The 21,145-nt window shown below is 45.2% G+C and overlaps 1 protein-coding gene across 2 annotated transcripts in view; it reads right to left on the bottom strand.

Moving 5' to 3' along the window:
• Positions 1–21,145, bottom strand: part of RFTN1 (raftlin, lipid raft linker 1) — a 177,635-nt gene that overhangs the window by 150,024 nt on the left and 6,466 nt on the right. For both annotated transcript variants that reach the window (XM_036332697.1, XM_036332698.1), the window contains exon 2: positions 11,831–11,983. In XM_036332697.1, the coding sequence (XP_036188590.1) occupies positions 11,831–11,975 (145 nt within the window). In that variant the 5' untranslated portion in view covers positions 11,976–11,983. The remainder of the gene's footprint in view (positions 1–11,830; positions 11,984–21,145) is intronic.

Raw genomic sequence — 21,145 nt, forward strand, 5'->3', positions numbered from 1 at the left:
AAAGAAAAATATTTTCATACCTTACAGCACACACTATTTTCAGCAAAGGAGGAGTCTATATTCAGCCCAGGATAAAATCTGAGCTTGGCACGGTGACAAAGCTGTGACTAAGTGGCAGCCATCCACATGTACCCAAGTTCAAGACTGGGTCTTCCAAACGGAGCTAGAGTTCAAACAGCGCTATTTAAAAACCAGCAACAAATGGAAGCCAACACTGTACCCTACTGGGTCTTTAGCCAACATTCCTGACCTTGGCAAATAAGAAAAGTGGTTCCCAACGGGCAATAGGCAGCATGATCTTTTTAAAAAATATATACTTTTTAAATGATTTCAGAGAGGAAGAGAGAGATAGAAACATCAATAATGAGAGAGAATCATTGATTGGCTGCCTCCTGCACGCCCCCTACTAGGGATTGAGCCCGCAATCTGAGCATGTGCCCTGACCAGGAATCAAACTGTGACCTCCTGGTTCATAAGTAGACACTCAACTGCTGAACCACACTGGCAGGGCTAGACAGCATGATCTTAACGTAGCTTCCGACCCCCAGACCTCAAGGGGCCTGGGCAGCAGTGACATGCACAGGCCACATGGAGATGGAAGACCCAAGTTCAAGCTGTGGTCCTGCAAGCCAGGTGCACCCTGGGATTGAGCCTCCCATCTATCCAACAAGACAGAAACATCACCTCTGGAGGTGCAAGGATCCCTTGAGCTGCATGGAAACTCCACAGCGTAACACTCAGTTGCTATTTTGATGCCCACCATCCATGACTCACCAAACAGACAGGTAAGTTCTTCCCAGAGCAGGGCTCTATGGGAGGGAAGGCCATCCCAGCTGGGATCTCTGAATGACAGCGCAGAGCCTACCACATCGCAAAGCTGCACCCGAGGGACCTGTTCCTTAGCCAACATAGCATAAGAGCAAATGATTTGAAGAAGGCAAGTCTCTGATTCTAGCCCCATTACATATTTGCTGTGTGGCAGTGGGCATGTTGGGTAACCTCTCTGAGCCTGGTTTCCTCACCTGTAAAATCAGGATCCGGTGAGGACTAACTTACCCTAAGCATGGTGTGTGGCTCATTAGCTGTAATTACTGTGGTTACTATTACAGTATTAAGACTATCATCATCTAGAAATGCCTTCCTCCTATTAATATAATCATTCACCTTCTTTTTCTCATCATACTCCTTGCCTTTGTCTCCTACTCAGAACATTATTTGAGCTTCTTCCTGAATCAATGCTTCCCAAATAAATATTCTTTCATCTCAAAAAAAAAAAAAAAGACTATCATCATCATCATCATTTCAGTTCACTGCTCATCACAAGGATTCTGCAGGGATTCTCAGCAAGTCAAGGGAAGGCCCAGGAGCAGAACAGCCTTTCTGTCATTGAGATTACGGCTGCAGCTGGAGGACCTTCTCTTGGGGATGAGCTTAGAGGCACCCCCCTAACTCAGATCTGGGGGACCTCATGCCTTTGGCTATAACATCATGGGCTGCTTTGGGTCTTCCTTTTATCCATCCACCTCCCCTCCTCCATGGCTCGCGCCTCACATTTTGCTTTAAGATTGGTTTGTTTGTTTTACCTGATTAAAAAATCCATCAACATCAGTGACTTTATGTTTAATTCTGATGAAGAGCCGCAAATATTATAGATGAATTTGTTATGTTCAAAGCTGCAGGTATCATGAGGCGATAGACACCTCATTAAGGATGGCAAAACAAACACTTCAGAGCACTCCAGGCTCCATCTAAAGGAACCCCATGGCGAAACCCACTTTAAACCAAGAATCCTCCTATAATGCAAATAACCACTCCACCCCCTGGTTCTTCTCCACAGCTTCCTATGTGGGGCTTCCCGGTAAAGGGGAACCCACACCTGAAGGCACCTGCGGCCAGGGGTCACTCCTCGCCAACTCCCGGGTACATCAGGACTCAAGCTCAGTCCATTAACGCTTGTTCTAGGCTGCCAACTTACGTCATTTCTATGGCGCCTGGTCAGACTGGCAGGGGCAAGGCAAAAGGATAAAAAGGGGGTGCAGGGAACAGAGGGGATGCAGACCTAATTAAGGCAAAGTCTTCCAAACAACGGAGCCAAGGAGGAGGCTGGACCACGTGACTGCCGGAGCCAACCACAGCCAGCAGACCTGCTTCTAAGGTGGAGTGGTTAGAGGTAAGTGTGATGAGCCATGTAGCTGAAAATGTAGGTCTAGGCCAGTGAGGCGAACCTATGACACACATGTCAGAGGTGACACACGAACTCATTTTTTTGGTTGATTTTTCTTTGTTAAATGGCATTTAAATATATAAAATAAATATAAAAAATATAAATCTTTGTTTTACTATGGTTGCAAATATCAAAAAATTTCTATATGTGACACGGCACCAGAATTAAGTTAGGGTTTTTCAAAATGCTGACATGTCGAGCTCAAAAGGTTCACCATCACTGGGCTAAAGCAAAGTTGCATCAACTGGTATTCTTTTTTTAGGAGGATGGCCTGTCTTTCCAAATACATTAAAAGCTACTTTAAGGCAGTAAATGAGTTGGTCATAATATACAATTAGGTGTGAATGTATTTATTGAATTAATGATATACTTTAAAACAGTGGTTCTCAACCTTGGCTGCACATTAGAATCACCTGGGAATCTTTTTAAAATCCTGATTCCAGAAATTCTGTTTCTTTGTTACTAATGTTGTGGCCCCACCCCATAACAAAGAAACAGAATTTCCGGAGGATGAGGCCCAGAAATCAGGATTTTAAAAAGATTCCCAGGTGATTCTAATGTGCAGCCAAGGTTGAGAACCACTGCTTTAAAAAATCACACCAGTATCATTTTTCTCTCCTATCTCCACTTAGATATAAGAAATTTGCGCTCTACCTGGCCTTTGAAGGTTCTCAAAGTGTGACTCCCCTGCCCCCGGCCCCCGCCCAAGGCCAGCAACTTCTGGGAACTTGTCACAAATGCATATTCTCAGGCCTTGCCCCAGACCTAATGGATCAGAAACTCTGGGGCTGAGGTTGTGGGTTTTAACAAGCCCTCCAGCTGGTTCTGAATCTCCCTCAAAGTTGGAGAAACACTCCGTTAAAGCAATGATTAGTCCTAAAGGCTTGTAGTCTGTCTCTGGAGGTTAACATTATTTGGGATGCTGTCTTAAACCTTGCTTATCACCTCCCTTCACAACCCATGAAATCAGACAGAGCCAGGGTTTTTAACTGGCCACTAGGCACCCACACTCTTAGCCCCAAAACACTTCAGTCTGTTAATTTTTAGACCTTAATGTAAGTCATGATCCTTCTTTTTAGATTAGGCTTTTTCCTAATTGTGAGGAGAGATTTAAAGGACAATTTACATAGACAATGACTATCAACTGCTTTGGCAGTTGTGTTTAGAGCTACGGTTACCCAGACCGGAAGTTCAATAAAAATGGGACCCTTACATGATTCGTTACACAATGTGCATGATTTGCATAATGAATGTCATCCTCTGTTATTATCACGGCCACCCCAAACTGATATTCAGAGCTTAACGTTAAAATGCTGACAGCCAAAATCGAAGCATGAGCCTGGCCAGCACAACACCAAAGAAAAAATCCCAAAGGTCAGCGCTTAAAGACCTCTCAGACAGGAAAACCATACAGATGGGAATTTTAAAAATGTGGCCATGAGAACTGATCCTAGAAATTGCAATGTGTGTCATGGGAGTGTTTTACAAGCAAGAATGTAAGAGGGGGAACAGAAGACCAGCTTGAAGGAGACGTGCGATAAAGCATGAGTTCCTTCCAACCTTTCCCTGGTGAAGCCCTTCCACTTAGTTTAAGCTCCCGACGGTGTGCAGGAGATTCAGGGACCAAGAGCCGAAAGTAAAGGCTCCAGTGTTCAGTAAGATGACGGGATGTACTACCAACATCCAACCGCTTGGTGGCCCAGGACAAGTTACTTTTATAACCTCTCCAAAGTCAAGATCTCGATTTATATATACCATGGAGGTGATTCTACGCACCTCCTATGACTGCTGTTAGCTGGTCTGAAATTGACTAACACAACAGAAGGTACCAAATAAATAGCTCTAATTATCACATGTAATAAATGAAGCTACTACCTCTCGTACATTGCTGGGAATGAAGAATGGTGCAACTACTTGGGAAAACAGCTGGGCCATTTCTGACAAAAGTAAACATACATTTACCAAACAATTCGGCAATTCCACTCTTGCATATTTACCCAATAGAGATGAAAACCTGCATCTACACGCGAGACTTGCTCACAAATGTTCACAGCCGTTTGTTTGATAATAGCCCCAAAGTGGAAACAGCCCAAACGTCTAACAGGAGAATGATCAAACAAACTGTTTGCATATCCAACCAATAGAATATTTCTCAGAAACAAAACGGAATGGGTTCGTAATACATGCAACAGCATGGATGAATCGCAAAAGCATTGTGCTGCGTTAGAGAAGTGCGACACCACAGAACCTACACTGTGTGCTTCCATTCCTATGCTATTGCGAAAGAAGCAAAAGGAATCTACAGTGGCAGGAAGCCGATCAGCGGCTGTCTGGGGTAAGGGCTGAAGGAGGCAGGAGGAAATATTTGGGGGTGCTGGAAAAGTTCTGTATCTTGAGTGTGGTGGTAAGTTACACAGGTATTTACATTTATCAAAACTCATAAAACTATACACTTAATATGGGTGTATTTTATTGTATATAAGTTATAGCTCAACACGGTTATTTAAATAAATACACCAGCCAATAGGCCTGACAGGTTGGCACTGAGCCCTCTTTCGAGTGCAGTCCAAAAATTCCTGAGTGAAGAGATTTCAAACACTGGTCCCACTTCCTACTTTACTATCTGTCAAGGCAATTTCTTCATCCAAAAAAAAAAGAGAGAGAGAAATGCAATACCTTCCCTCTGGTTCTCAGGGCTACTTGGATGATTAAGTGGCAGCCTTCTTTGAAAATGCTTTAAAGCAGAATCAGAGTAGCCAGCTGTGTGGCCCTCACACCAGCCAACCAGGTGCCCAGCAAACCCACATCCTCTCTACCAGCCCCTCTCCCTGACCTGCCAATCAGACTCTGGGACCACCTCCTGATCTCTCTTGACCCCACTCACTTCTCTTGTTTCCCAGCTGCAACTCCCTCAGCGGAGACTACCTTAACCTCTTGCCTGATAATTGCAATGGCTTCCAAATGGTTTCCTTTTCCCCAGTTGTACTCTTTCCATCCTTCTTCATCTAAACCCAGAGCAGATTCTTCAGAATATGAATTTGATAATGTCACCTCTCCCCTCCTTAAAACCCTCAGTGCTCTTGAGAGAATCTAGACTCCTCAGGCCAAGACCTAGAACCTTTAGTCATCTGGTCCCACTTTCTTCTCCCAAAGGCCACATTCCAACTAAACCAGCGGTTCTCAACCTGTGGGTCGCAACCCCTTTGGGGGGTCGAACGACCCTTTCACAGCGGTCGCCTAAGACCAATGGAAAACACATATATAATTACATATTGTTTTTGTGATTAATCACTATGCTTTAATTATGTTCAATTTGTAACAATGAAATTGGGGGTCACCACAACATGAGGAACTGTATTAAAGGGTCGCAGCATTAGGAAGGTTGAGAACCACTGAACTAAACTGAACTGCTGCCAGTTTCCCCCATATACAGTGTAGTCTCTGGGTTCTGGGCCCTCCGCTAGGTCATCCCTTTTACCTGAAAACATCATCTCCTTTCACCTTCATCCTTCTGCCTAGCTAACTCCAAATCCACCTGCACATCTCAAGCCTTCCTTCACACACACACACACACACACCCTTCCAGAAAGACTGGGAGCTACCATGTTCCCTTGATCACCATCACTTTAGCACTGAGTATTTACAAGCGCCTAGTTCTTCATTTTTAAGAGATTTTGAACCAATCAAAACAAATGAACTAGACCACATTTGTGTCCCTTCAAAATTCAAATGTGAAAGCCGTAACCCTCAATCTGACTGTATTTGAAATAAGGAAGTAATTTAAGTTAAAGGAGGTAGTAACGGGGAGGGACTCTAATTCAATAGGATTAATGTCTTTATAAGAAGAGACAGTAGAGAACTCTCGTAGCCATGTGTGAACATAGCAAGAAGGCGGCTGTCTACAAGCCAGGAAGAGAGTCCTCACCAGAACTCAGCCATGTTGACCCCCCTGATCTCGGACTTTCTGCCTCTTGAACCATGAGAAAATATATGTCTGTGGTTTAAGCCACCCAGGATGGCGTATTCTGTTATGGCAGCTGAGCTAAGACAATCGGGATAAACCTCCTATCTGGTTCACCCATATGTCCTTCGGACACAACATCCTGGCCCCAGATTGGCATTCAATAAGTATTTGTGGGACCAATGAACTGTTATCCTCTGGTCCCTAAAGACCCCAACGGTAAGCGTTCATAATAAAAATGGTACATTAATCTGAGTTAGAGATGCAGATTCAGACCTGGAACTGTTATCCTTCCTTGAAAACAGATCAGAGCAGCCCAACAGAACTTCCTGTGCCAATGGAAGCATTCTCTATCCGCACCTGTGGCTGCTGAGCACCTGAAGTGGGGCTAGTGTGTCAGAGGAACTGAATTTTTAAAAATTTATTTCACTTTAATTATTACACTTAAAAAGCCATATGGCTGGTGGCTGCTACACTGGATGGTGTAAGACTAGACCTTTCAAGCAAAGATCAAGCTCTAGGCACTAGCTTCATTATTCAGATCACTCACTGTGCCAACCATACCAGGCACTGAGCACATATAAAACCCAGTCGGTTCTGATGGAGCTGACACAGGTAGCTTTCAAGTGGTGTGAGAGTGGCCTGGCACAGGGAAGCTGGCAAAACCCACACGTAAAAGGGATAACGAGGCACCGTTGTGCGGAAATTGTAATGCTTTATGGGCCTCTGTCTGGGATGAAACCCATCAAAGGGCGAGTTCGTTCCCTCGGTGACCAGAGTTAATTGAAAATGTAAGACCTGATCACATCACCCAGAACTGAGATTTTTTGGCAGCTGTGTGCTTCACTGTGAGATTCCTGCTGCTTGTCGCCTCTGCCCGCCCTACAAGTGAGATCGCAGGTGGCAATGTGTTAAGTCAGATGAGCATCTTCTCTGAAAAATAAGCATGTCCAGTGCTACTGGAAAATCTTCTATGGCCAAAACCACATAGAAGAGGAACATTTGTACGTCCCTCTCCATGATAACACAAGTTTCCTAACAAGAATGTTCTAAAGATACATTCGCATCTTTCAACGCAGTAATTCCTGAGGAAATAATCAGAAATGTGCACAAAGATTTATGATAACACAAGTTTCCTAACAAGAATGTTCTAACTGGTGTTAATACCTATTTGTCTAGCACCCTGTGGTTTATAAGGCTCAAGAGTTTTGATGCCCAAGAGATCTGGGTTCAAATTCTGCCCCAGTCACTTCCTAGCATTGCACCTTTAGAAATGTTACGTAATCTCTCTGAGTGTTTCCTCATCAGCAAAAAAAAGAAAAAGAAAAAAGGCAGGAGTGAACTATATACCTCACAGGGATACTGTGAGGATAAAATGACGTCAGAAGCCACACAAAGACAAATTTAATTTGTAATCACCCCAAAATAGAAATGACCCAAGTGTCTAGCAATGGGTGAAAAGCAAAACAAACTGTGGTACATCCATACATGAGAATACAACTCAGCGGTAAAATAGGAGTGAACTACAGACACACCAAACAACACAAATGAATCTCAAAATAAGTCAGCGGAATGGGAAAAGCCAGACCAGAATACGCTGGAAAGTTGTGTAAATAAAATCGGAGACAGAGCAGAGGATTGGTTTTCTAGGGACAAAAGGGTTGGACAAAGGATACCCAAGGAGCACGAGCACACCTTTGGGGCGATGGCAAGGTTCTGTATCTTGACGAGATGAAGGTTTCACTGGCCTAACAGGACCCTGCAGTGTCAGGGGCTCAAATTACACTTCGGCAAAGTTGAAAGTTAGGGGAAAATCAGGTGAGGAAGGCAATGCCCCCTCACAGGACTTGGCACACAGTAGGTTCTCGAGAAACGTTGTCTCCGCTCTGGAGCCATAGCGAACAATCCCATTAGGACTTCTGAGAAAGGACTTGAGAGGCTGCCAGGGAAAGGAGCCAGCATACGCAGCCTTTGCTCTGAAGGTTTATTAGAACGCAACTGACTATTCAGGGCACGCTATTCAGGAAGCATGAACGAGAAGGAAGACTGGAAAGATGAGCAAGGCTTGGTCTTTGCTCTCAAGGAAACACAAATAAGTATAATCTATGATGTAATAGAGTATCAGAGGATGATACTGACAAACTATTGGTGTAGAGAAAAAGGTAATTCCGACTGGACGGAGGTCAAGAAGAAACAATTGCAGATGGGTGGGATTCTGGTAAGCAGGGAGGGGTGGGGCCAGCCCTGTGCTAGTCCGGAAGCTGGGAAGTGAGGGTCCTGGGCAAGGGCAGGGGGTTGGGGGAAGCAGGCAAGGCCAAGGGCCACAGCACACGTCCTCCCAGAGATGAGGAGGGCCCGCAAAGGGCCAGGCCAAGCTGAGAGCCCTGAGCACCAGCAGGAAGCCCCATTTCATTCATCCAGGCAGGGAACCAGCCACAGGGTTCGGCAGGATCAGATTTGTGTTTTACACAAACAGGTCCTAGCTGGAGGGCCATTCAGCAAATTTGTCAAGAGTCTCGACATTTGTATCTTTCAACTCAGTAATTCCTGAGGAAATAATCAGAAATGTGCACAAAGATTTATGTCCAGCACGGCTTATCACAACATTATTTATATTAGCCCAAAGCCCAAAATAACTTAAGTGTCCAATAAAAGGGGACTGCTAAATAAATTATGGTATGCTGAGTGATTAAATCATGTATAGCCATTAAATCATATTTTGGGAAGATATGGGACGACAGGGGGCATGCCTCACTATACAATGTTAAGTGGCAAAAAAGCAGGATACAAAAATATACATTGAGTATTCATTCGACAAATATGTATTAATATCTACTATGTGCCAGGCATTGTTTTAAGTACTAAGATACAGCCCAGGATGAAATAGCCACAATTCCCTGCACTGCACTCAGCAGAAGGGCTTCCACCTCCTACTGACAACAAATAAGGACGCAAATAACAATAAGCAAAACATACAGCATGTAAGAGGTAAGAAGTGTTATGGAAGGGGAAGGGATGGGGGGCTGGAGGGTAGGTGGAAATTTTAAGTAGGTGGTCAGGGAAAAGTCCACAGAGAAGGGGGTAAAGAGTTTGAGTGAAGGGTATATCTGGGAGGACTTCCAGGTAGAGGAAACAGGCAGTGCAAACACCCGGAGGAGGCCTGGGGGCTACGGGAAACAGCACGGCTGCAGTGGAGGACAGGCAGGACAAATGGCAGGAGAATGAGGACACAGGGAGGCCAGTGTCACTCGGGGATGAGGGGAGCCATGGCAGGACTTTGAGCAGAAGGGTGATGTGAAATGTAGGGCAGTGATGGCGAACCTATGACACCTCTGACACACGAACTCATTATTTTGGTTGATTTTTCTTTGTTAAATGGTATTTAAATATATAAAATAAATATCAAAAATATAAGTCTTTGTTTTACTATGGTTGCAAATATCAAAAAATTTCTATATGTGACACAGCACCAGAGTTAAGTTAGGGTTTTTCAAAATGCTGACACGCCAAGCTCAAAAGGTTCGCCATCACTGGTGTAGGGGGACAAGGGCAGAAGCAGGGAGACCAGTTAGGATTTTTCTAATGTCCTTCATAACATTTTATAATGGGCATATGTTCCTTTTATAATCAGAAAAAGAGGTAGTTCAATCAAAGAAAATAGAGTGTGGGTGCTATGGCGCGCATAAGGAAGCAGAGACAGATGAGGAGGTTAGGGAAGTGATTCAGATGATGAGGGGGGAAGCAGTGGGCAGACAAAGGAGGTCAGCAAAAAGTACCCTTCTTAATAACAGAGGAAATACACTGCGATGCAAAAAAATATGTGAAAAGGGGAAAAAGAATCGCCCCATAATATCAACACCCTGACAATCAATTTATAACATCTCCATACATTTCCTTCCAATCTTTCTCCCTATACATGCTTTTGGTTTTGTTTTTGTTTTTGTTTCTTTTTCCTTAATCATTCTGCAATGCCTAGAATGTTGTGGGCACTCAAATAGTCATTGAACAAATAATGGTTGACCAGATGTTCCAAATAATTTTGTGTTTGCACTTGCTTGGGCTACATTAGCTCTATTATAAGCATTTCTAGAATTTCTAGAGGTAGTTTTAATAGGCTTGGGTGACGGAATGGAAATTGTAGGTGAGGAGAGGGCATGGTCACAGGGGACTAAAGTGTCAAGTCTGGCTATTTAAGAGGCCAGTGGAAAGCAACCTGATGAGGAAGTTGCTGGGTTCAGTTTGGGGGACTTGGAGGGGTACACAGAGACACCCGGCTGTCCATCTTTCTCAGGGCTTGGGAAACAAGTGGAGTTTCAGCTGGGAGATGGCTGCAGCAGGAGTAGTGGGGGAGGGGAAGAAGGGGAGGAGGAAGAAGGGAAAAAGGGGAGGAGGGTGGAGGAGAAGGGGGAGGATAAGTAGAGAGGAAGGTGAGGTGAGGGAGATGGTGGGGAGGGGGAGGAGGAGGAGTGGTAGTACTACTAGTAGTCAGTCCTACTACATGCCAGACATAGTGCTAAGAGCTTCACACATCTTCCCTCTCCTAACCATCACAGCTGCCCTGAGGTGGATATTCATGTGCTCATCTGATAGCTGAGGATGCTGCAGGCCTAGCCATTGGCCAGGGACTCCAGAGCAGAGCCAGGACTCACACCCACAGACAGGAGGCCTTGTCCCACTAATTACCTTTTCTGTTACTAGAAGCTTAAAATATACTCAGAAACCCAGGGAGGAAGTATCTTAAGATGCTTTAGTTTTGTAGCACCTGGTTTATGCTCACAACATCCAGGGATGGCCCTACCCCCCCTACCCTGCCCCATAAGGAAGAATGCTCCCTTCCTCTTCCGAAAACATACTTTACATGTTTTCCTACTTGCATTATAACGTGCTGAGCTTTCACCTCATGTGTATGAGTTGTTCTGCCTTCAGGTAAGAGGCTCCAGGAAACCCTTGCCCTGCAGCACCAGCCTACACAGTCAGTGCTCAGCGCTCAGCAAATGCTCCGGGAGGAAACCACTGACTGTCACCTGCCAGCCACCCAGTGCCCGAGGGAGGCTGCTGGTGACAGGTGACCTGGACGCTCCCTGGCTCAGGTGAGGCAAAGCCCAGGCTGACAAGCACTATTGAAAGATGGGAGACCGTGGGCAGGGGAATTGGGCTGGATGACCAGATTAGTATGAGGAGATGAGGCACGTTTTCCTTATCCACGTGGCTTGGCATCACGCAGGGTCTGCACACTGGTTGGCCCATGGGCAAGTTCAGCCCACTCATGTGTATCAGTCGGCTCACGTATGGTTTTAATTGATTATCATTTTAATTAGTTGCTCTCTTTTACAATGTGAAAGGGTTTCACACACAAAAAAATATGGATTTCTGTAAGCAGTCCCCTTTGGGCGGGCCAACCCTTTAGAACAGTGGTTCTCAACCTTGGCTGCACATTAGAATCTTGTTAAAATCCTGATTAATGTGCAGCCAAGGTTGAGAACCACTGCTTTAGAGTTTCCCGCAGCCCTCCCCCCTGCCCACCTCCCCAGTATGTCCTTGTCAGCACCCACCCCCACACACACACTGATGGGGCAGCCTCAGCTGCAGACCCTGCCAAGGGTGGAGCGCATCCGTCCCCAGAACACGGGGGTGGCTGTACTCACCGGCACTCAGGGTCGTGAACTCCAGGAAGCGGTATTCATAGGACACATCTATCTTGGTTTCCACCTGAGGCCTCTTCAAAGTTGAATAGATATTTCCAGGCCGTTTGTCATCGCGTTTCTCTAACTTGTTTAATCCGCAACCCATCTCAGCAGCTGCCAACAAGAGGGAAGTAGAGGAGGGGGGGTGGGGATTTTTTTTGAGATTTTATTTTTAAACACCATAGTACAAAAGACCGCATAATCTCTTTGAAGACTACATAAAGCACCTCGGCCTTTATGAAATCTAGAGTATAATCCTATATTAATAAAAGGCTAATATGCAAATTGTCCCCTCGACTGGGCGTTTGACCAGGGGGTGGGGCCGGCCGACTCCACCCCCAGTCGGCCTCCCCCACCCCGACTGGGGCCAGGGCCAGCCAGCCAACCTCCTGCATCCCCTCCCCCGGGCCAGCCTGGCAGGATCGGTCCCTATCAGAGCAGGCCAGCCAGACTCCACCGGTGCACAAATTCGTGCACCAGGCCTCTAGTTTAACATATGACCCAAACACCGGAGGCCCAGCACTCAGTACCCGGGCTGGCTCCTCTTTCTGTTAAGATGTCATCACCAGCCATCCTGTGACTTATGAAGTGACACCAAGGCATACCTGCTCTCTGTCTTTTTCCCCCTCTCTGAGGAAAATTACACCTCACACTGCCTCAGTTCTACTATGATCTGGGTACGTGATTTTAAAGCAGGATCTAAAAAGCAATACGGTGCATTATGGTGTCAGCCCATCAAAAAAAAAACACCCAAAAAACAAAAAAAACCACAAGAGAGATGTGTCACCTTCGCTGTGCTTGCTAAGAGAAAATAATAAGTTGTTGTTACAATTTCCAAACTCCAAAGTCCTTCCTACCCTCAGCAGGAATTATTTAGACAGGAATTCATATTCATAAAACATCTCTAAACGGAGACGGTAGTATTTTTATGGGCCTGGTGTAAAGGCCCTGAATTTTTCTTCTTTAGACCAAACCACAGGAATAATACTATGCTTCCATGTTCCTAGAAAGTCATTTCAGACCGAAAGAAAAACTGGCCGAACACTAATAGCACGGCCAGCGAAATTGGAAGCAGAGATCCACGTATATTAGAGTGAAGATGTGTAGCTACAGTTTGAAAAGAAAATGGGAAAATGTTAAAATAATGTGCATATTAGGGTGGCTGAGCTTTCAGTCTTCTGTGAAAAGCAACGCAAGTTCTCTGTGTATTGGGGCGGAATGACATTCATGAAATGACTTATTTATCTCCCCCCCTCCATCTCCAAGACTTCAGTGGGAGATATGTTCCTTTTTGTACACCGAGCATGACCAATACTCCCCCCCTCCCGGGGGTACTGGTGCTGCCATCAGAACATATTTCACAGAAATTTTAACTGGCCAAGAATATCACAAACAGAAACGTGGTAACCGCTTCCTTTTAGAGATAAGAATTTCCTTTTGCTCAATCCATTCACGGGGTACCCAGCTTCCTATGGCAATTTGGCAAGCTCCAGAAAAACAAAATGAACCTCAAAAAAGGTGGGGGGGGTGTGTGGAAGAGGGGGGTGTAGCGACAAGCAGGCTATACTTTTCAGTAATTAAAAAAAGTCTGGAAGGATGGATGAGAACAGGAAGGCTTACTTATGCCTTAATAAGGGAACATTAGCGTCCAAAGGGCCAGAGCAGACATGATTTATGTGCAATCTGCATGGACTGATTACTTGTAAAATACTCTACTTCTGCAGATTTAATAGCTGATTTGTACAGAGGCTGCATATTTAACTGCTAAAAGGCAAGCCAGCTGGCATCTGCTTCAACGAAGCAGAAGAGAAATGGACATGGGAGGCTCCTACGTCTTAGGGACCAGGTAACCCTGGTGAGATGAGCACTGTTACCACAGAACTAGAACTGGAAATAACGCGGAGGCTCACCAAGTCACTCACTTCCTAAGAAGGACTGAGTGTTTGAGGATCTCCAGGAAGAAACCTCTTCCTCAAAAAACTCTCATTCTTGCTATCCTGTTAGGTAAGGTCTAGGGTTAGAGAATCATTTCTTTGAAATCAGAATCGCTCTAGCTCAGCATCTCCTTGGAAACCACAAATATCTCCATGGGAAGGGCAACAAACTAAGCCCCGGGTAGCCACTAACACTTTAGTATGATTTAATTTCTTTGCTATAGGACAGGTTCCCTGACAGCAGAAAAAAAGGAGAGGGTTACCAAGGTGAGTAAGAAAGACTCCGACAAGGATGGGGCAGATGGTGGTGGTGGTGGAGGTGTGCCGAGGAGCCTTAGAGAAACTCTCCCAATTTAAAACTTTGAGTTAAAGTTTCAATCTAAACTTGAAGTCTCTGCCCAAGTTCACCCCAAAGGACACCGTGCTTGTCTCACAGGATATGACGCAGCTCTAGGCAAATCATCTATGTCAGTGGTCGGCAAACTCATTAATCAACAGAGCCAAATATCAACAGTACAACGATTAAAATTTCTTTTGAGCCCTAACCAGTTTGGCTCAGTGGATAGAGCATCAGCCTGCGGACTCAAGGGTCCCGGGTTCGATTCCGGACAAGGGCATGTACCTTGGTTGTGGGCACATACCCAGTGGGGAGTATGCAGGAGGCAGCTGATCGATGTTTCTCTCTCATCAATGTTTCTAACTCTCTATCTCTCTCCCTTCCTCTCTGTAAAAAATCAATAAAATATATATATGTAAAAAAAGAAATTTCTTTTGAGAGCCAAATTTTTTAAACTTAAACTATATAGGTAGGTACATTCTTTTTTTTTTTTTTTTAAATGTGTTCAATCTTTTTTTTTCTTAAATATATTTTATTGATTTTTTACAGAGAGGAAGGGAGAGAGACAGAGAGCCAGAAACATCGATCAGCTGCCTCCTGCACATCTCCCACTGGGGATATGCCCGCAAGCCAGGTACATGCCCTTGACTGGAATCGAACCCGGGACCCTTCAGTCCGCAGGCCGACGCTCTATCCACTGAGCCAAACCGGTTTCGGCAGGTACATTCTTATTAACTTAATTAGGGTACTCCTAAGGCTTAGGAAGAGCCACACTCAAGGGGCCAAAGAGCCACATGTGGCTCATGAGCCGCAGTTTGCCGACCATGGATATATGTGATCAGACAAAGAAAAGAGAAGCAGTACCAAACAGTAGCAAAACTGTAATATCAGTGACTCATTGGGGTCTCAAACTTTAGAGATGCATTTCTTTGGAGTGTGTGCAATGCTGGTTAAGCAACGGCTCTTAAAGCACAGCTCTCTCTGGACAGGGAGATATGAGAAGAAGTTACTGGCCACCAAAACCTTAGTGTGAATTTGTATCTCTTACTCTTGTGTCCAGGGCCCCAGTACTGGCACACATGTATTCCTTTCAGTTCAGTCCTTCATTTCAAACAGACCCCCACCTCTGTCAAAATAGAGAAGACTTTTATGTCATTCCCAAAATATCTATATTCAGTCACTACTATACTGAAACAAGTCACAAAAATGTAGCCTAAAGAAGGAGGAAAAATCCCATATAACAAAAGGCTAATATGCAAATTGACCGAACAGCAGAATGATATGTTGTTATGACGTGCACTGACCACCAGGGGACAGATGTTCAAAGCAGGAGCTGCTCCCTGGTGGTCAATGGACTTATGGCTGGTGAACGCAGCAGTAATGGCGGGAGCCTCTCCCACCTCTGCAGCAGCACTAAGGATGTCAGATATCCCCCGAGGGCTCCCGGACTACGAGAGGGTATAGCCCAGGCTGAGGGACTCCACCAAGTGCACAAATTTCGTGCACTGGGCCTCTAGTAAGATATAAAATAGTGCCTTACATCATTGTAGAGTTCTTTAAAAAATATATTTGAATTGATTTTTTTTACAGAGAGGAAGGGAGAGGGATAGAGAGTTAGAAACATCAATGAGAGAGAAACATCCATCAGCTGCCTCCTGCACACCCCCTACCAGGGATGTGCCCACAACCAAGGTACATGCCCTTGACCGGAATCGAACCTGGGACCCTTCAGTCCGCAGGCCGGCGCTCTATCCACTGAGCCAAACCAGTTAGGGCAATTGTAGAGTTTTGTAAACTTTACTGTTCACTATAGGAAGCTCCCAAATCATGCTCACATTAGAATCCCACAAGGTGCTTGGGGCAAAGGTTGGGTAGGGGACTTTGAGAGGAGGAAAGAGTAAAGTGAACAGCCTTGCCTGGTGCAGGCAAGATGATTTCTGGTGTGGCCGTACATTCCCTCATGCAGCCATTCAGGCACACCTTCCTCGGGGGTCAAAGTCTCTAGCAGGGCAGAAGGTAAATGATAAATGTGATGGTTTTTAAATGTGTTCCCCATATTCTTTGACACTCCTGCCACTCAGATGTGGTCTATATCACCCCCCTCTGAATCTGGGCTCCATGACTGCCTGACCAATAGAACAGGGCGGAGTGACACAGAGCTAGCTTCTTAAGAGGAAACTGGGAGCATCCACTGCCTGCTTCTTGGGATGCCGACACTTGGAAGCCAGCCACCATGCCAGGAGGAAGCCCAAGCAGCCCAAAGAGAGGCCCATGTGGAGAGGAAGCCAGAGCCAGCATCAACATGCCAGCCACCTTGCCAGTGAGCCATCTTGGAAGTTGGGCCTCTGCCTCAGTTAAGCCACTGACACCATGTGGAGCAGAGGCAAGCTGTTTCCATCAAGACCTGCCAAAACTGAAGATTCCTAAGCAAAATACGCCATTGTTGCTGTTTTAGGCGTCTAAGGTTTAGGATGATTCATCATACAATCTGTAACTTAATACCCCTAGCTTGTTCAAAATGACCATGGCCTATCGCCTCCTTGGTCAAGCACCAGTTGAGGTTGGCCTGTACCTAGTGACCCTGTTTTAGCCATCCAACCTTGGGAGGCTATCTGGATTATTTCCAGTTTAGGTTGATGGACAGAGTGACTAAAAACATTCACGCAGAGGTTTTTATGAGGCATTCATTTGTTCTTCTCTAGGGTAATGCCTCCGAGTGGGCTTGCTGGGTTGTACAGTAAGTGCAGGGTCCTGTCTGTGAAGAATGATTCCCTGTACACACTCAGGGTGGCCTGATGCTGACCCCACCAGAGGCCTGGAGGAAGAGGAGACCCTCTTAGAGACCACCAGATTGGCCCCTCCCCCTCCTGATGCCACTCTGGGGCATCCGCTCACTGAGTGAAATCATGAGCAGCAGCACTATTCATGCCTAATTCTCCTTTTGTTGTAGTTGTCTGTTTTTGTCAAGGACGCGTGCTAAAAACCACCTGTGTGTGACCAAATTTCCCCAGTACTTTGCGATGGTCTATCCAACCCCTACAGCTCTGCCCCTCCAAACTCCTACAGTCACATCACACTGATACCGAACGTAACTCAGGTTCCATATTTTATGTGCTAGTGGATCGTTGGATCAGCTTAGATTACTTGACAATCCTTCAGGAGGTTTTTTTCTTCTTTTTATGCCTGCCTTCCCGGAAGACATCCCTGCAGCTGGGTCTCAGGAGCCTCCCAGGGAAGACTTTATTTTCCTCCCTAGTCAGCATCCAGTTCCTAATTACTTCAGCCTATTCCTGCCAGACATTGCAAATAACCAGGAAGCAAAGACCCCCTCAAATAGTGACGTTCTGGAAAACCAATTCTTTCTGAATCAAGTCTAGAATGGGTATGTGTTTGATATATGGTGGACCAGCTTCATGCAGAAGTTGTGGGCTCCATGAGTGAGGAAACGTATGTTCCAAATTCATGCATTCAATCACTCATTCAATGTGCATTTGTGAAGGCTTGCTTTGAGTCAGGTAATGGATTAAGAAATATAAAAATGGGCCCGGCCGGCGTGGCTCAGTAGTTGAATATCAATCTATAAACCAGGAGGAGATCACTGTTTGATTCCCCATGAGGGCACATGCCCAGGTGTGGGCTCAATCCCCAGTGTGGGACATGTAGGAGGCAGCTGTCAATGATTCTCTCTCATCATTGATGTTTCTATCTCTCTCTCCCTCTCCCTTCTTATTTGAAATCAATAAAAATATTAAAGAAAAAGAAAAATGGGAAGACCAAGACTTGCCCTCAAGGGGATGGCAAGTGAAAGGAGGAGAGAGACAATGAACAGATGCACGTGGCGCAGGGAGGCTGGCTGTTCTCAACTAGAGGTCTGGGCCGAGTGCAGGGCATTCAGAGAAAATTGCTGCGATATAAGCAGGGAGCACATCACCACAGACGGGGTTCCAAAGAAAGCTGATCAGCAATGGGGCACGATGCCCTGTGTCATGTTAAATGTGTTAAATGTCGAAATTAAATTTTTTTTTTATTTGAGAAGGATTTCTAATTTGTTTCTGAAATGCTTCCCAAGATGCCCATAAAACACTGGGAAAACCACTTCAAAAAGGATCGCCTCCTTAAAAGATGATTTTTCAGTGAGTGTTTGTAAGAACTGGAGTTGAAAGGCTCATTTTTTTTCTATCAACTAGCATGCACGCATTTAAATAATGGGGGCAATAAATGTAGTTATATTTTCAAATACAAATTAGTTTCATTAAGAGCGAGCCCTCATTTACCACACTTGCCACTAATCTGAGGCAAACAGTAAAGCTAATTTTAACAATTGCCAACAGCTCATGACAAGCAACCAGAGACAGGGCAATTATGTGCAATGACGCTGGATAAGCTAGTGAACTCATTTTTTATTTCTACACTCAAATCCCGTGTTTGAAGACTGAAGTGTGTTTATAACATCATTCAGTCACCTAAAGTAAGAACTGATGATCCAAATTTAAATATTTTACATAATTAGGGATGTCTCTCTCAACCCAGAAACGTAAATGAAAACTTCAAAATTCAATCAACTATTCAGATAGTGTCAAGTCTTGATATCCTACAAACATAATCTAAGACAGAAACCCAAGGATAACTAAAATGTAACCCTTGAAAGTATGTGCTCCTGATTCGATGCCAAGGAAAAGAACCATCTATAGGAAACAGTATTGTGTGGTGCCACTTTTTAAAAAAAAAATAATCCTCACCCTAGGATATGTTACTGATTTGAGAGAGCCAGGAGGGGGGAAGGAAAAGACAGACAGAGAGAGAGAGAGAGAGAGAGAGAGAGAGAGAGAGAGAGAGAGAGAGAGAGAGAGAAGGATAGATGTGTGAGAGAAACATTATCAGCTGCCTCCCGTACACACCCAAACCAGGGATTGAACCTGCAAACCTCAGGAGAGACCCTGAGTCCGAACCACCCAGCTAAGCTGCTCTGGATTCCCAACTCCACCCTGCGAGATAATAAATGTTTATTATTGTTTTCAGCTGCCAAGTTCAGGAGTAATTTGTTATACAGCAAAAGATAAGGAATACAAAGGGTATTTATCAAAGGAAAACACTTGCTTACCACTCCACCCTCACCCTACCCCCACGTCAAAGTGGATTTCTTATGCAGACTTACCTTTCTGCGCTCCTACTAGTCTGCATCACAACCACCCTCAGTAGAACCAGCCCTCTCTCAGGAGAACTCGCTCCTGGATGTGTGGTTCCCAGCCCAGCAGCACAGGCATCCCTGGGAACTGGTAAGAAATTCAGAACTCAGGCCCCGCCCAGGCCTGCGAATCAGAATCTGCTTTTTAACAGGTGGTTGAATCCAGTCAAGTTTGCGAAACCCTGAGCTATGGAGGTGGCCCTCCGTCTTGGTTGTTTTCAAGTCCTGCTGCCCAGGCATTTGGGTGGGGACCAGGCATTAGTATTTTTTAAAGCCTCCTAAGTGAGTCTACCTGGCAGCCAGAGTGGACAATCTACCTGCCACTCTCAAGTTCACCTTCTTAACAGCAGAGCACAGGGGTCGGGTGCAAAGTCTCTGGAGCCACATCGCCTGGGTTCCAAACCCAGTGTCTCTACCTCGAGGAAGCAACCTAACCTCAGTTATCTCCACTATAAGATGGGGATTAACCGCAGAATCTACCTGTAGGGTAAGGATTAAATAAGTTCATATTTAGCAGAGCTAAGAACTCAGGCACCCAGAAAAAGCACTTTAAATGTTAACTATTATAAGTACTTTAATAGCATGACTTGTTACCCACTATAAAGATTCCTTTTCACCTGCCTGTACCCACAATTACACCACACTGAAAAGGGTGCATATAAGATGTCCCAAAGCACCATGAGATCCCCCAAGAGACTTCTCTAAGTTAATGAAGTGTTTAAATGAGCAGGCTGATTTCTTGTACTTACTATTTCCGAAATTTGGTAATACACGATACAGTCAAGTTCCGTTAACCAGAAGTTGTGAAAAACTTAATCTCTTGCCATCCAACTTTGGTGGATTTATGTCTATTACAATAAATTCTCCAAGTCTGAAGAATGTGGGCGATACCCCATAAAACTTGAATGGTTTCCTCCAAAAGTATTTCCTCAGAGTGAAATTCAAAATAGGGAGTGTAACACAACACACACACACACACACACACACACACACACACACACACACACACACACACCAGTGGAAGCTGATAATCCTCTGCAAAGAATAAATGCTGACAATGACAGGGTCTGCCTATGGAACACAAAATGGGACATTTTAGTTGTAAAAGCCAAAGGAATCTGTCAGTGAATTTCGCTTCCGGTGTGAAAAAGTGTGGAGGGCAATGCTGTGGGGGAAACACCACCATTGTAATACCATTTTACAAAGTCGTTTAAAAGTTGGTCAGTACCAAGCAAGCTGAGCAAAACACAGCTGATGCTGACTCTCCACCTCTGGCTGGTCCCGTTCCCCACACCCGAGGGCTGGCGTCTCCTTCGCTTGGAACCTGATTCTGGAAGAGTGTACAGCAGAGAGGGGAGAAAGCCACAGCACCATGCCCCCCACTGTCCGGCACAAGCAGGACACAGAGGCTGCCGCCCTGTCCTGTCCAGCACTCCGGACACCGAGGGATGGGCTGAACCAGCAATACCCCCAAAATGAAGCCCTTAAGTACCCCAAATGGTGTCTCCTCCATCTCAGGCTTGGCAGGCAGCCATCACGTGTAGAATGCGACCTGATTTTCTAGCTCTTCGGTTCTGGCCCCGCTGAGAGCGATTTTTCTTCCTGAATTCAGCCCAGGTAGGGAGTAAGCCGCACAAATGCATATTTAAAAGCTGAACTGAATTCTTATTTGGAGAGCAAGGAATTAACAGGGCTCAAGCAGTGGCCATGGTTTGCCTGCTGGACTGATCTTTTCAGAGAAAGCATCTTGGTGAAATGTACTACAATGATCATAGAGGAAAGCCCCTTCGGGGGGCCCAGGAGGGGAAAAAAAATAATTT

Source organism: Myotis myotis, unplaced genomic scaffold (genome assembly GCF_014108235.1).
Source record: "Myotis myotis isolate mMyoMyo1 unplaced genomic scaffold, mMyoMyo1.p scaffold_m19_p_13, whole genome shotgun sequence".
Taxonomy (NCBI): Eukaryota; Metazoa; Chordata; class Mammalia; order Chiroptera; family Vespertilionidae; genus Myotis; species Myotis myotis.